This window comes from Magnolia sinica, chromosome 16, assembly GCF_029962835.1.
Source record: "Magnolia sinica isolate HGM2019 chromosome 16, MsV1, whole genome shotgun sequence".
Taxonomy (NCBI): Eukaryota; Viridiplantae; Streptophyta; class Magnoliopsida; order Magnoliales; family Magnoliaceae; genus Magnolia; species Magnolia sinica.
Window position 1 is genome coordinate 63,259,838 of NC_080588.1, and position 14,610 is coordinate 63,274,447.

General features: G+C 38.8%; 1 protein-coding gene across 2 annotated transcripts; it reads left to right on the plus strand.

Moving 5' to 3' along the window:
• The first annotated feature begins 1,403 nt into the window (after positions 1 to 1,403).
• LOC131229470 (3-oxoacyl-[acyl-carrier-protein] reductase 4-like) lies at positions 1,404 to 14,177 on the plus strand. 2 transcript variants are annotated; one of them, XM_058225431.1, is made up of 11 exons: positions 1,404 to 1,807; positions 5,617 to 5,759; positions 6,951 to 7,004; positions 7,238 to 7,318; positions 7,411 to 7,456; positions 7,539 to 7,633; positions 7,722 to 7,754; positions 11,587 to 11,721; positions 11,830 to 11,923; positions 12,869 to 12,980; positions 13,666 to 14,177. In XM_058225431.1, exons 1-11 carry the CDS (start codon positions 1,615 to 1,617, stop codon positions 13,727 to 13,729), a joined length of 1,050 nt encoding a protein of 349 aa, XP_058081414.1. In that variant the 5' UTR covers positions 1,404 to 1,614; the 3' UTR covers positions 13,730 to 14,177. The 2 variants fall into 2 exon arrangements, with proteins under 2 accessions (XP_058081414.1, XP_058081415.1); XM_058225432.1 differs by having other exon boundaries at positions 1,406 to 1,807; positions 12,869 to 12,951.
• Positions 14,178 to 14,610: the final 433 nt, after the last annotated feature.

The window sequence follows — 14,610 nt, forward strand, 5'->3', positions numbered from 1 at the left end:
TTTTATTCTCCAAATTTCTGATATTTCTATTTCTTTGATTGAATTTTTATCTATCTTTTGAAGGATTAAGACTGAACAAAACAAACATTATTTTCTAGTTTTTCCATATAACATTTTGTTAACTATGATATGATTGGGCTGTTTGGAAGAGAAAATAAAAAATAAAAATAAAAATAGAGAGAGGACTGGAAAAATAAATGTCCACTTTTCTTATAAAAATCCTATCTTAGAAAATGTTTTTTTTTTTAAAACTAAAAAGTAAACTCACATTTGTTGAAAATTATTTTACAAATTAATATTGAAAACTGAAGGATAAAAAATAAAATTAACACCATGTTGAATAATGTATGTAATTCTTTGTCCTTAAAGCCTAATTCATCTCCTTTTCTTGTTGAGTCAACATTGCCGTGGGATATGGGGTGTATTGCTTCTCCAATAAGAAAAGCTTTTCATAAAGGTCCTACATGCAATAATCACAAAAGGACCTACATGGGGATTCAATTAACATAGTTTGGGTCTTTGGCAATTTGTTGGGTGATCAAACTCAATCACTCAGCTAATTATTGAGTAATTTTAAAATAGAAAATTATTTAGAGAGATCAGATCAGATTTTGATTGAATTTGTTGAACGTGGATTGATTTTGAATCTAAAGGGTGCAGTTAATATCGCATCTGGGGTGTGGACCATTGTTAGGTGGTCATCAAGAGTTCAGAATATTTGTGAAACATTTCTCACCGTTGGCACTAAATTTTGAACGTTTCGTAATGTTAGATCAACAATCTGACCAACCATTGGAACATAAAAGGCTGTCATTTTTCACACCATTTTAACTATTAAGACTACTAGCATTTCTTAGTAATGGTTGACGGTTCCGATCCATTGATGTGACCATTTCACTGTTGAAACTTTGTTACGGCCCATTGTGATATTTATTTATCATTCAAATTGTTCATAAGATTGCATAGACATTGATGAAGGGAAATCACAAATATCAGCCTGATTCAAAACTTGTGGCTCCTATGAATTGCTCACCAGTCGATGTTCAATTCACACTGTTTCATGTGGTATGGTCCACTTGAGCTTTGTTTATGCTTCATTTTTTAGATCAAGCCCTAAAATTATCTGATAGGATGGCTGGAGTGGATAAAATACATAAATTACAGTGGACCCACATAGTTTACTCAATATGCAATCCACTTGGGCTCCTGTCCATCTAGCTGAAATGCAAGGTCTGAGCTTTACATAAGGTGGGACAAACCGTTGAGATCTTTAGACCACGAAATAAGTGGCCCCACTTTTTATTTTCTTTCTCAACGAAGGAGAAAAGGAGTAAACAAAGATAACGTGATCCTGTTAGGTGGAACGGTTGTGCTGGTAACCCGGGTTTGCTCCTGTATTCATAACGGATCGTGGAAGTGTACGGATCGGGTCCGGGCCAAACCGCTCCAACGCTCGGGTTTGAAAAAACGTTCTTGGAATGATCGTCCATTCCGTGCAACTCCGGAGTTTCCAAAGTTCTCGCAGCAACGGAACATCTCCCTCTTCTTTAAAACTAGCATTTCTTTCTCCTTCTTCTGGAGATCGTCGCATTTCATAAGACCTTCAGAGCTGCAATGGCTACTGGAGCCGCTGCCCTCGCCTTCAATCCCGCCGGGATCTCTTCCATAACCGCCCTGTCCGGTGCCGGAGCTTCTCAGAGGATCTCTCCTTTCCGGCACTGCTCTCCAATCTCTGGCGGCAGCGTTCGGTCGATGCAGCTGCTTAGGCCTTGCTCTCTCCTGCATTCCAGATCAGAGAGTTTCTCCGGTAACGATTCATAGTCTCCGGAAACTAGTAGCTCTTTCTTCAGCTTTCTGTTATCTGTATTTGTTTTTGTGTCTTTTATTTTTTGGATTTTTCTTGTCAGATCTTGCTGTTTGATTCTTATTGTGCTTTGTATCATTGGAATTCTTAATACTAGTTTAGGCCGATTTTTTGTTGTTGTTGTTGAGATTTGCAATTAGTTCAAATGCTTGGTACAAATGAGAATCGGCAGAAATAAAGATTCGAGCAGTTGTAATGGAAATTTAATGTTGAGTATTTACGAAGTGATGGAATTTATGTATAAATTGTATTGTATGAAGTTGACGGCTAGGATTAATTGATGTTTTTATATTGAACTGCATTACATATCTCAAAATTGGTATAGACAAGCTGAATTTGAATCTCTCTTATACTATGCTGCTTTGTTAAATTTTAGCTCGATTGGACTCTAATTTTCAATGTTTTTCACCTCCCAATGCTTCCATATCCTTTGCATTCATAAACCCAAAATTTCAATTTTCATGCATCCTATGCTTTAAATGCATCAATGGAAGTCCCCTTTGAAAGAATTGAGTCCAGTACAGGTTCAAAACATGAATTGCATTTTGGTTGTCGTATGAGCTGTGAACCCCAATTGTAGCTGTTTGGACTCCAATGTTAGCTGCTGGGAAGCTTATTAAAAAGTAGATTTTTACTTAAAAATGGGGTAGTGATCAGTGTTAGATCAGCAACACTGATCTTGGTGTCAGAGGCATTGATGTGAACACATATGATCATTCCAAGGGATGGCCAACTGGTGCTAAGGACACTCACACCAATCTTTAATATTTGCTAGTCAGTGTTAGAGGCATTGATGCCACTCTTCAAAAATCATGGCAAAACAGTGATAAAGAATCGACTACACTGCCACTGACACTGATTTGCCTCCTATTTCTAGTTTTTATATGAACTTTCTAGAGATTCATGTCTGCGCATATTAGACACATGTCCTATGGTTCCTACCAATTTTGGGGATGTTCCCGAGTCTATAAATACCCTCCTATGCCTCCTTTTCACCGAATGTATTCAATAAAGGTAACAGTGGCCGTTACCATCATGGCCATTTAAAAATTAAAGAAAAAATTGTATCAGCCCCATAACGCATAATGATTCCTACCATTACCTGCCATTAAGTAACTGTTTTTGAATACCTTGTGTTAACTCCATCTTAAACCTATTAAGGGCATGCTAGCATCACTTCCATGGATACCTCTGAAGCTGCCTCGAGTACCGCTGTGTTCCCCTTTTGCCTTTGATTCCCTGCTTTTAGTTCATTTTGATTTACACTCTGTCATAGTACCTGCCTTCTCTTCCATGTTCTTTGTACCAAATGGAAGATGCTACGTATAGCCAAACATACACCGGTAACTAAGACCCCACAAACATACCCTTATACCTGAGGCTGGTTGGCATCATTTCCTCGGATGCTTCTAATGCTGTCTCGAGCACAGATGTATTCCCCTTTTGCTTTTGATTCCCTGCTTTCAGTTCATTTTAATTTACACTTCGTTGTAGTACCTGCCATCTCTTTCATGATCTTTGCACCAAATTAGAAGATACTACATATGGCCAACCATGGCTAGTAACTAAGACCCCACAACCATAGCTAGTACTATCTGCAGTATCTTCCAATTTGGTGCTCGAGGCGGCATCAGAGGCATCCGAGGAAATGATGCCAACCCGCATCAAGTATATGGGTATTTGCACCAAATTGGAAAATACTACATATAGCCAACTATATGCAAAGTAACTAAGACACTACAAACTTACCCATATGCATGAGGCAGGTTTTGACATTTTCAGTCCATTGGCTGAGATCAAACAGTGGTGATCACTGATCCGAGGCTACAAACTAGTTGGACGGATTGTCCTGGGTTTCTCCTTAGTGGGATTTAGTACTTTTTCAGACCAACCCAGAAAATCCAAGTCCTACAATTGGTAGCTGCAAAATTTGGATTTCCTACCTAGTATGAAATTTCAGCGGCTCATATGAAATGCTGGCAGCTGTCGTGGCTTATTTCAGAGCTGCCAATGATGCTCCATGCTGAGAGCTGAATTTTTTACATCACTTGTTATCTTTTATACGGTAGAAATGTCACTTTTCAAATCTTGAACCCAAACAGGGCCCTAGATTGGAATGCTTGGTGAAACATGAGTCGTAAAGCTGGCCCCAATTAGTTGGGAAGGCTTTGATGATTACCATGGCAGCTTCTAACTCTATTATGACATGAGAGTGTGAAGTTTTCTCTCCTGCATATCCTTAGTTTGACATAAGAATATGCACAATATACTTGTGTGCTAGTGGTGCCTGTGCTTAAGTGATAAAGACCATTGGTCTATTGGGCTCCGCCTCACTTGGACCATGCCCCAAAATTTTTCTCAATAGGAAATCCTAATTTTCAGTTTGTACTTTGTAGCCTGCAAATAGATGGTGAACAAGATTAATACAGCAATGCTCTTCATCCTTTTTCTTCTTCTTGTTCCTTTTTCTTTTTTATTTTAAAGATAGCAATGCGCCACATTCATTTGAAAAATGGCCTGAGATAGGTGGCTATGATCATCTAAACTGGGATTCTTTTGGCAAATGGCCCATCCTCAATAGACCTAATCTCCGGATCACTGAACTATGTCTCTATGTGCACAAAATGAAATCTTAGTATACTATGGGTGCCCTTGGGTTGAGGATCCTACAATTCCTCTAAAAGAGCTGAAGTCTTGAAACAAAGGGGATTACAACCCATTAATGAATATGTCAATGGTTTATTCTTCTAAGGTCGCAATGATGGGTTGTATATTGCTAGTACTCCACCAATATGCGGGGCCTGTAATTTTGCCAATATAGCCCATATTAATTGATTGATGCTGATTAATGAGGGCCAATATTGGCCAAATTTTTTGGGGTGAGCCAATTTAAACTCGCATCATGTATTGTATCCTGATTGATATGGATAAGATATGGCTATCTGCTGAAAAGATACTGGTATTCCTAAGCATGGGTGGAGTCTCTCTCAAACAACCAGAAGAGTTGCATGTTTAGAATTTCCATTGCAGGAGAATTAAAAGAAAATGTTATTTTCATCAAGTGTGATCCCAGAAGGCTCCATGTTTCATGTACATAGAGTTTTTGTGTAGTCAAAACCATTTCAAAATAAAAGTCATATTAGCTTGGGCAACTATAATCAGTAAACTCTTTAACTCTTGCTAGGCTAACAGATTCCTAACTTTGCTAAAACTGCACTAGCACAGCACCGCAGAATGTTGTAGCAACCCATATTTACTGAAAATTTGTTAAAAGATCAACCGAAACTGCAATTATTGAAATAAGCCCTTTTGGTGAACTTCAACATGTGTAATATATTTGGGGCATATTGGACAGACCCAACATTTTTTCGATTTGATCATGGCTGACTTATGTTCCATACTGATGTCAATTAACCTACAAAGCCCGCAAGAAAAAATTACAAAAATTGTTAAAAGTCTTTTGAGATGTGTTTTTTTATTGTGGATAATCTGGTTTTACATTTCATGGTACACCTAATGCATTCCTCTGGCTTAGTTTCTTCCGAGAGAACTGATAAATGTGTAGCGTTGGAAATACTTTTAATTCTTTATACCTATGTTAGTACTTGGTACTAATCGAAGTTCAGGATTTTTCTTCTTCTTCTTCTTTCGAGCTTCTCTTGATAAATGCCTCTTACAACTCCATATGTTTAAATAATCTGCTTATCGATTTTGTAAAGAACTGCACTCAATGGTTCAAGTGGGACATACAGGTGTAAGAACACAGGTTGCAGCTGTTGAACAAGCAAGTATTGAAGTGCCTCAAAGTGTGGAATCGCCTGTTGTGGTCATCACTGGAGCTTCTAGAGGAATAGGAAAAGCAATAGCATTGGCCCTGGGCAAAGCTGGCTGTAAGGTTAGCGGATTAATCTCTCTTTCCAAATTTCATTACCGTGAGCATTAGAATATAATTTTTTTTTTCCCAGTTTTTGCTGTCAAAACAGTTGAAAAGACCAAGTAGAATAATTGTTAGCCATCGAGTAGGTGAGATCTATTGCAGATGCCACCCACCTGAGCTACAAAGAAATGCTCAGATGGTTGTTCCAAAGATAATGCTACTGCTTGTAATATAGAAAAGTCAGAATCCATGCATCTCGAAATTTGCGAAGTTTGATTTGGGTTATTCCAGCAATAGCAAAGTTGTTGAAGCACATGATTTGTTGCGAAAAAAAAGGAGGAGGATTCTTTATTCTGTAGAAGGAACTTTTTATAATTTCTGGAGCCATTTCTAGGAGCATTTTGGCAAAATTTGAAGTGATTGGATAGATGGTATTTTGCTCATGTAAAGACAAGAATGCATAAATCTTGGGTATTTTGATAAGTCATTATTTGGTCATCATCATAGCCTTGCCCTAGCTATTTAGGGTCCGTTTTATGATCCTTTCTTGCCAAAGGCAAGATCCAAAATTAGAACTCTCATGCTTGATTTTTCAATCATTTTTTAAATTAAGGGATTGTCTCTATTGTTAAGGATACTGGAGTTGTCTTTGTCTTTTCCTTTTTCTTTTCTTTTGGAAATATAGATGCTTTGGGCCTATTATACGAAGGTATGATTCTGGTATTTAAAAGAAATCATTTGTACACTTGCCTCTGCGATGAGAATAGTGCCATAGGTTTTTTTTTTTTCCCTTAAATTTTGAAGGTTTCAAGAATTTCTAGAAATAAAGGGCCATTGTGATCCTTAGTTGCACAATCCTTCCAACCATGTGCAGCTCCCGCTTCAAATTGCACTCCAGACTCACACTCCCACTTTCTAGCTGTTTATACTCACTAACATTTTGAAACAGATGCTTCACTGCTCCTGCTCCTGAATCTATTGCAGCTTTGCTTCATGCTTCCCACAATCTTGTCCTTTACAGTATGGTAATTGGATAACTTTGTAGCAGTTCTATTTCACACATTTTCTGCTAACTATTTTATCATCATCAAATTTACCATAATTTTTGCTCATTCTCAAATTACGCAATGTGGAGTGGCCCATGTGACATTTTTCCATTAACATTCGAACCAGTCCCGAATTATTTTTAAACTTCTGGTTCCATTACAGATACTTGTAAACTACGCAAGGTCCTCAAAGGAGGCTGAAGAAGTTTCCAAAGAGGTGAGCCTTACGCCCTTACCATCTTTTATTTTCATTTTTAAGCTCTGGGAGGTATTTGGCTTACTGTTGGCTTTCTTGTTTATATGCTGGCAATAAGAGCTTGTGATGATGTATCTTTTAGTACTAATAAAAAACTATAAATTGTCTGTTGTGTTCTTTAAGCATTATCAATTTCTTATTCACATGCTCTGGACATCAGATATTACCAGTCATTGCATCTAATTTTACTGTAGATTGAAGCATCTGGTGGTCAAGCCCTTACTTTTGGGGGAGATGTTTCAAAAGAAGCTGATGTGGATTCCATGATCAAAACAGTGAGCAACTCGATTGATCTAAGAAAGACTATTTAGCAAATTATCTCAGTTGCTAGTTCTAATCTGGTGTCATCGCATCATGATATCTACAGGCAGTTGATGCATGGGGAACAGTCGATGTATTAATAAACAATGCAGGTCATTGATGGTTTTATTTTCTTTTTCGTTATCTAAGTCTTTCCTTTTTCTGTTTGTCCCAACTGTTTTTTATTGGTTTCAGGAATTACTCGGGATACATTGATGATGAGAATGAAGAAATCTCAGTGGCAGGAAGTTATTGATTTGAATCTTACCGGTGTCTTTCTCTGTACACAGGTATTTATGGTCAACGAATTTTTTATTGTTTAGTTGCCCTGAGGCTTAGGTTCCCTTATTCATGATTGGTGTAATGTATTCCTTTCAGGCTGCAACCAAAATTATGATGAAAAAGAAAAAGGTAATACTGGGATTCGTATTCTTCAACTTTTTGGTGTTTATGCTGGTCTTGGATTTTATTTATTTGGTTAAATCCGTTTGCTCTGGGACATGTGAATTGTTCTCACTTAATATAGTTTAGTATACCAGGAACTAGTTCTAGAATTAGATTAAGATGATTTACTGACATTGTCATTCTTGTAGTACTAACAAGGATGCTTGATGCCCGCAGCTCTACTTTTTGTGAAATAGGTATGGCACATGACGTTCCACCCATCTTCCTTAGAGCTGTGGGATATCAGCTTTGTTTTGTTGATGGAGAAGAGTATCAAATCCCCACTACACCTTTCTTGGATAGTGATGGCCTCAATCATCACACCCATCTGGTGAAGTGGGTTGCCATCCCCAACTCAATTCTCATAGAAGTGGAATTGACACCCATCCGTTGATCCCATGGTTTTAAGTACCAGTCTCAAGACCGTGACTTGTTCCGGAACAAAACTGAGTTGACTTGCTTGTCTTGGACAAGCAAAGCCTAATCTGGCCTGAAAATGATTGAATGGCTGAGACAGACGACCGGGACTGAAGTGGAGACAAATTGAATCACTCACGTTCGATGTTTAAAAATTCAAAGGCCTTCTAAGAATGACCCATTTACGGGACACCTAAGAATGCCTTGCAAGGATACAATAAGAACATGGCTGGGGACACCAATAAAGTTGCGATGGTCTGTCTAAGCATGTCCTTTAAACATATCTCACCTTAGGCATCATTACTAGCCATACAATTCTTGTTCTCATCAAGAATGACCCATTTACAGGACACACCTAAGAATGCCATGAGATGATACAATAAGAACATGGCTAGGGAGACCAATAAAGTTGCGATGGTCTGTCTAAGCATGTCCTTTAAACATATCTCACATTAAGCATCTTTACTAGCCATACAATTCTTGTTCTCATCAAGCTATTCTGTGCAATATTGCCATTTCGATTGTTAAAGTAGCTCCTGTTTGGTGTTGGTGGTTTTGGCAATGAGTTGATGCAACAAACACTACTTTATGCACTTTCAAAATGACTACTTCTGTATTACAAAACTTCTGAACCAGTGTCGTGGCAGTCTTGGGGCTTGTTGCATACAGTTATGATAACAAGCTCGCTGCTGATATCTTGTCACCTTGTGTTGGTAGTTGGTACTTAGGCATAAAGTACTTAGGTGCTGGAAATGTGTGCAGTTTTTACCAGTATTTGTAATTTGTTATAATAGAAACAGGTGATACCTCAAGGCGAGGGCAGAAATTGCTTAATACATAAAGAGTTACTAGAAATTTATTCTCATGCTGGGAAAAGCTAGGCTATCACCTATTTTCTCACTTGTTAGATTCTCAAGCCACGTGAAAAAATGACAACCACATCCTTAGATCCCAAATCTACTTATGAATGCTCAAAAGTTTCCATAGACATAATAGTCTCCTTTCATGACAAGTTTTCTTCGTGAATAAGATGAAAAAATAATAATTTACTAAGCCCTTCTAGTGCTCTCACTTCTGTGTCATAATAGATGTCAAAAGAATATCAATCCATTATAATCTTCTTTTTACATCACTGCGTTATTTTGTCAATTCTCTAATAGCCTCTTGCATTACCATCTAGCCATCTGGTCATTGTTGCTTGAAAAGGGGGAGCATGGTCTTCAATAGAGACTTTTCAAACCATCTTTATCAAGACTGCATGTCTTTGCATTCTTACTTTTTCCAGTTATTGAGATAATATGTGATTTAAAAGGTGAGAAAACAAGTTGAAGGCTCTGAAAGGGCAAGGGGAAGGCCCAAAAGGATGTGGGTAGAGGTAATAAGATAAGACTTGATGACGTATGGTTTAACTGAAGTTATGGCCTCTGATGGAGTGGAATGGGAGAAAAGGATTCATGTAGCCAACCCCATTTAATTGGGATAAGGTTTAGATGATGATGATGATTGAGATAACAAGGGAATCAATGGAAGGTATTGGTAGCTTTATTGGGGGTCGAATAAGATGTGTGTTGTTGTTGGGATTCAAAGAAATGAGAGTAAGGTGTGCTATAACAATAACGGTGTCTGTGATGGCCACCACCGTTACCGTTACCGTTACGATACAGGCTGTGAGAGTCATTACAGTCTCTCTTAAAATAAAAATTAAATTTAAATTTTAAAAATAAAATAAAAATAAAAATAAAAACTGTATTGGAGGCGTAACAGGCCGTAGCAGGGACTATAATGGCTGATATGGGTCATGTTTCTGCAACAGTTACAACCCCGTAATGCGTAATGGTTGGCACCGTTACAGTTATGTAATGGCCAATACGGCCCCATAATGGCACACCATGAATGAGAGGCAGCATCTTTGGGATCAAGGGAGAGTAGCACTGCGGAGTAGGCTTCCATTTTTCAGAAGCAGTGGAGGCCAAGTTTCTTTTTTGATGCCCCACTTCATGAGAAATCCCAAACATTTGTCTCAATTGATATTTGAAGGACTGTTTAAATCCTTCTTGCTGTAACAATCCAAACAAACCAATCCCAAACCAACTCAGCCCGAAATTCACCCAAGACTATCTGAAATCCCATGTAAGCCTATCAAAAACCCAACCTTAAATCCTCAAATAATCCATACTAAAGCTCCACAATAATTGAGCCCAGATATGGAAGGTGTAGGACCAAGCCCAGGTTTGACGCATGGGCCACACACATTTATTAAGCATTGCCATGGCCGATGAAGATTCTTTTCCACTGGACAAGGAGCTTATTTTTTAAGTGTGCTCTCTAGTTGGGGGAAATTCCTTTTTCACCAGACCAAGAGCCATGATTTTTTATTTTTATTTTTTCCTTTTTTCTTTTTTTCTTGAGTGATAATTAACATGTGCTTTTTTTTTCTTTTTTTCTTTTTTTCTCTAGTTGGCAGAAATCCAATTTCCACCACCCTAGCATCCTTTATTGCAAACCTTTCATTTTTGGGCTCAATTTTCTATGGCATTCGGTGCCTGATTTTCATGATTTTAGGGTCCATTTTGTAGCCCATTGCACATGCTTTCCAATGAGCCCTAGACCGCTCTAGGTTTTCTAGTAAACTCTCTCTAGCAAGAAGATATCCTTGATCTCTATATCTTACCATCCTTTGTGCAAAAATTCAAATTCGAAGAAGGTAAGAAGAAGATCCTCCCTGGAAGATTGAAGACAGTCGGAATCGGAGCCTGAGAAGACAATCCACACATCAATAAGCTTTCCTTCCTCTTCTTTTCGTTTCCCTACCATTTTCGTTCAAATTTTGTAGCATTTTAAGTTGTGTAGAAACTCATTTCAACAGAGTTCCGCTTCCTTTGGATGGAGTAGAGACTGCATTTTGGCGGTTGGGGAAGGGCGAATAACACTGTTCCCCATCACTGACGCTCTTGCCTCTATTTTCTAGGCATTTTGGAGCCAAATTTTTACACATTTTGGGTGTCTAGGGCCTAGAGTAGATCTGCTCTAAATCAGCTAGCAGGAACTCCTTGTCACTATTTTCTTCAGCATTTCTGCCAGCATCTTTTGAGTCTGCTGCACTCATATTAACACATTTCAATCCTGCCAACTGGCCTTTTTTTCCACCCAGATCCATAGCTCAACTGGCAGACTGAGTGGAGATACGTCGTTTCAACACGTGAGGTCTTGGTATCAATCCCTAGTGGGGGTGGCTAACATGGAGTGTGTGTACTGACATGGGTGTGTACTAACAAGCTAACCCAAAAAAAAAAAAACTGGCCTTTTTTTAGTGTCATTCTATCAGTTTATTCATTCTCCATTGTCAGCTTAGTCTATGTCAGTCTGACTATCGATCATGTAGGGAAGAGTTATCAACATAGCATCTGTGGTTGGTCTCGTTGGTAACATTGGGCAAGCTAACTACAGTGCTGCAAAAGCTGGGGTAATTGGCTTAACCAAGACTGTTGCAAAGGAATATGCAAGCAGAAATATCAATGTGAGTTTTCAAAGTAATTGCTTACTCTTCCTCCTATGCTCATCCCAAGATACATCATGTGCTAGTAGTAGGGAAATCAATTATATCTCTACAAGATATCTGGCTCAGGTAAATGCTGTCGCCCCTGGATTCATTGCATCTGATATGACTGCCAAGCTTGGAGAAGACATTGAGAAGAAATTCCTGGAGACCATCCCCTTAGGTAAGATTAAAAGTTATCACTGTGCTGCTTCTAAAAGCTCAGATTTATTTATTCATGTATTAAAAAAAATAATAATAAATAATAAATAAAAAAAATTAATGAATAAGATGCATAATTTAAGATTACGGAGGGCATGTGAAAGTTGCAATTCACGCATTTGAAACACCTGTAGTTAGTTTAAGGCCCTGTTTGGGATTAGGGAAATGAGACGGAGTTTTTTAAACTCCAGGAACTCGTCAAATTCATGGATTTGCTTTGGATTTGGATTGGCTGAATCCCAAAGTCCAGTGTTTCGAAATCGAGCTACAAATCCATCGATTTAGGAGCACTTATTGCAATGTTAGAGCATCCATTGCAATGGAATAACTTTTATTGCCCTAGTTCTCAAGGGTACATTTAGGCCTTCCTGATCTCAAGGTTGAGCTACTACCAAAACGTGGTTGAGACTATTGTAATAGGAAAACAAAAGCATGCTTGATGATGGTTCCATTTCCAATGCCACACGGCCTGCACGAAACACCAGCTGTATTGAGTAAGACTGTAAGATTGGGAAAGGCCCGTGCAACCATGATTTGGAGGAACACCCGAATGTACCCTCAGCTAAACCTGGGCAACAAGGCTCAGTTTTTATTGCACCTACACTTTGCACAATCACCATTGCAGTTATTGCTTTCCACCATATGCCAGTTTACCCTTGATATAATGGGTGTGCTTTGAAGCCATGGGGCATTGGTGAATGAAACAGACATATCCTTCTATGTTTTTTGGGTTTCTTTGTGCTAGTTTTTATTCATTTGGTTTCCCTACAGTTTTCTATCTTCCTGAGCTTTGTTTGGTGTGATGGGATTCAAAAGTCCCTACAGTAACCTCATTTCCCTTGCCAAGTAAGAGAGAGAAAGAGAGAAGTGAGAAATGAAAGTTTACATCTTTTGTGTGGTTCCGCAGGGAGGTATGGCCAACCAGAAGAAGTTGCTGGACTGGTAGAATTCTTGGCCCTTTCTCCGGCAGCCAATTATATTACTGGACAGGTATGCTCAGCTATATTACCGATGTCTAGGTATGAGTCACTGATTTTTTACATTTCATTTTCAGAAACATCTTCAAATCTGCAGAGTTGAAGAAAAAATGGGTAAAAACCACTTGTGTGTGAATGATGAAAATGCATGAAAATGGGAATAGATAACAATAGGATTCGTGTAGCCGACCCCAATTAGTTGTGATAAGGCTTAGATGATGAGGAGAAAGAATAGATAAACCAAAAAATGCCCCTAAAATGGAGCCCTTGCCTCTGATTCTGCTCTTGGGATGTGACTTGGGGAAGGAAACGGTTGATAGTGTGTCCCACAACTATGATATCAACAAGATAAGAAAGCAACTCAAAACTTCTATTCCGTTAAGTATCATTTACAATTAAATCGAATGCACAAGTTCTAAATACATAAATACATTGCAGAATCCAAGAGTATGAAACATCAGAGTGCATAATATAAAGTCCATGCTAAACTGCTCTTGCTGCTTGCAAAAAAAAAGTGTGCACACATGCACGCATGTCAAACAGGAATAACATTATAAAAATAAAAAAAATGTGATTGCGCTCGGGTGTGGATGTGGGTGTGTGGCTATAGAACATACAAAAATATTTTCAAACTAGGTGAGATGCTAACAGGACAATTGTTGGAGTGGTGCATCCAAGTGTGGGTCTTTTCTTCCACTGCAATTGAAATTTTAATGGGGCAATGCAGGTGCTTACCATCGATGGAGGTATGGTCATGTAAGCTTTTGGGCATTCTCTTAGAAGATGGATGATAAAAGGAAGAGGCTTCCTAATTTGCCAGCTTCAAAATGACATCATTGAAGTTTGAGGTTTTAATCTCGAATGAAGACTAAGATTTTCTGCCACGGTTACTGATGGTCGGCTGCTTCTGATACAACAGAGGATCGAGTCTATAGATGAGTTATTTGCTCAAGGTAGTTAGCACAAAAAAATGAATTCTCTAGCGGTTTCTGTTCATTTAAAGAAAACCTTACGGAAATGAGTAATCAATGCAGCTCTGGAAGCTGGGTTTGGTTATATTGCTGATTCTTGTGTCTTGTTCTGCTCACCTGATCTGAGCTGGTGGAGTGGCATGCTACCCACATCTGATTCTTGTGCCTGGTGGTGTTGCATGTTTGCCAAATGCCTGTTTTAGGCTACTTGATATCTTGTTAATTTGAAATGAAGCTAATATTCAGCAGTAGACTGTTAATAGGATGGGCGCTGCCGTGTATGGATTGATTGTGCCCCAAAACTCTCCCAGATTGGAAGATCCTACCCACACAACCTTTGATCAGGCTCTGAGCCTCAGCTAGTCTATTGTGTGAGGTGTAGGATTCCGTACACATACAGCCCACGGTTCGGCAATCTAGGGGATTGATCCAAAGGGGCTGACCGTGGATGGAGGACGCCCCTAATTTCTCCCAGATTCAAACCTCCTAAATCTCCAATCCATGGTCAGTATTCCATTCAATGCTGCTTCTTGTTGTTGTTGTTGTTGTTGTTGTTGTTGTGTTATTTTTATTTATTTTTTGGTCTTGGCCACTGATTGAAGGGTTGTGGTCATGGGTTGGGAGTATAGCTGGGCATGGGATGACTCGACTTGTCCGACTCGTTTAGACCGAACTCGACCCAAGCCAAGTGGGTGAGTCGA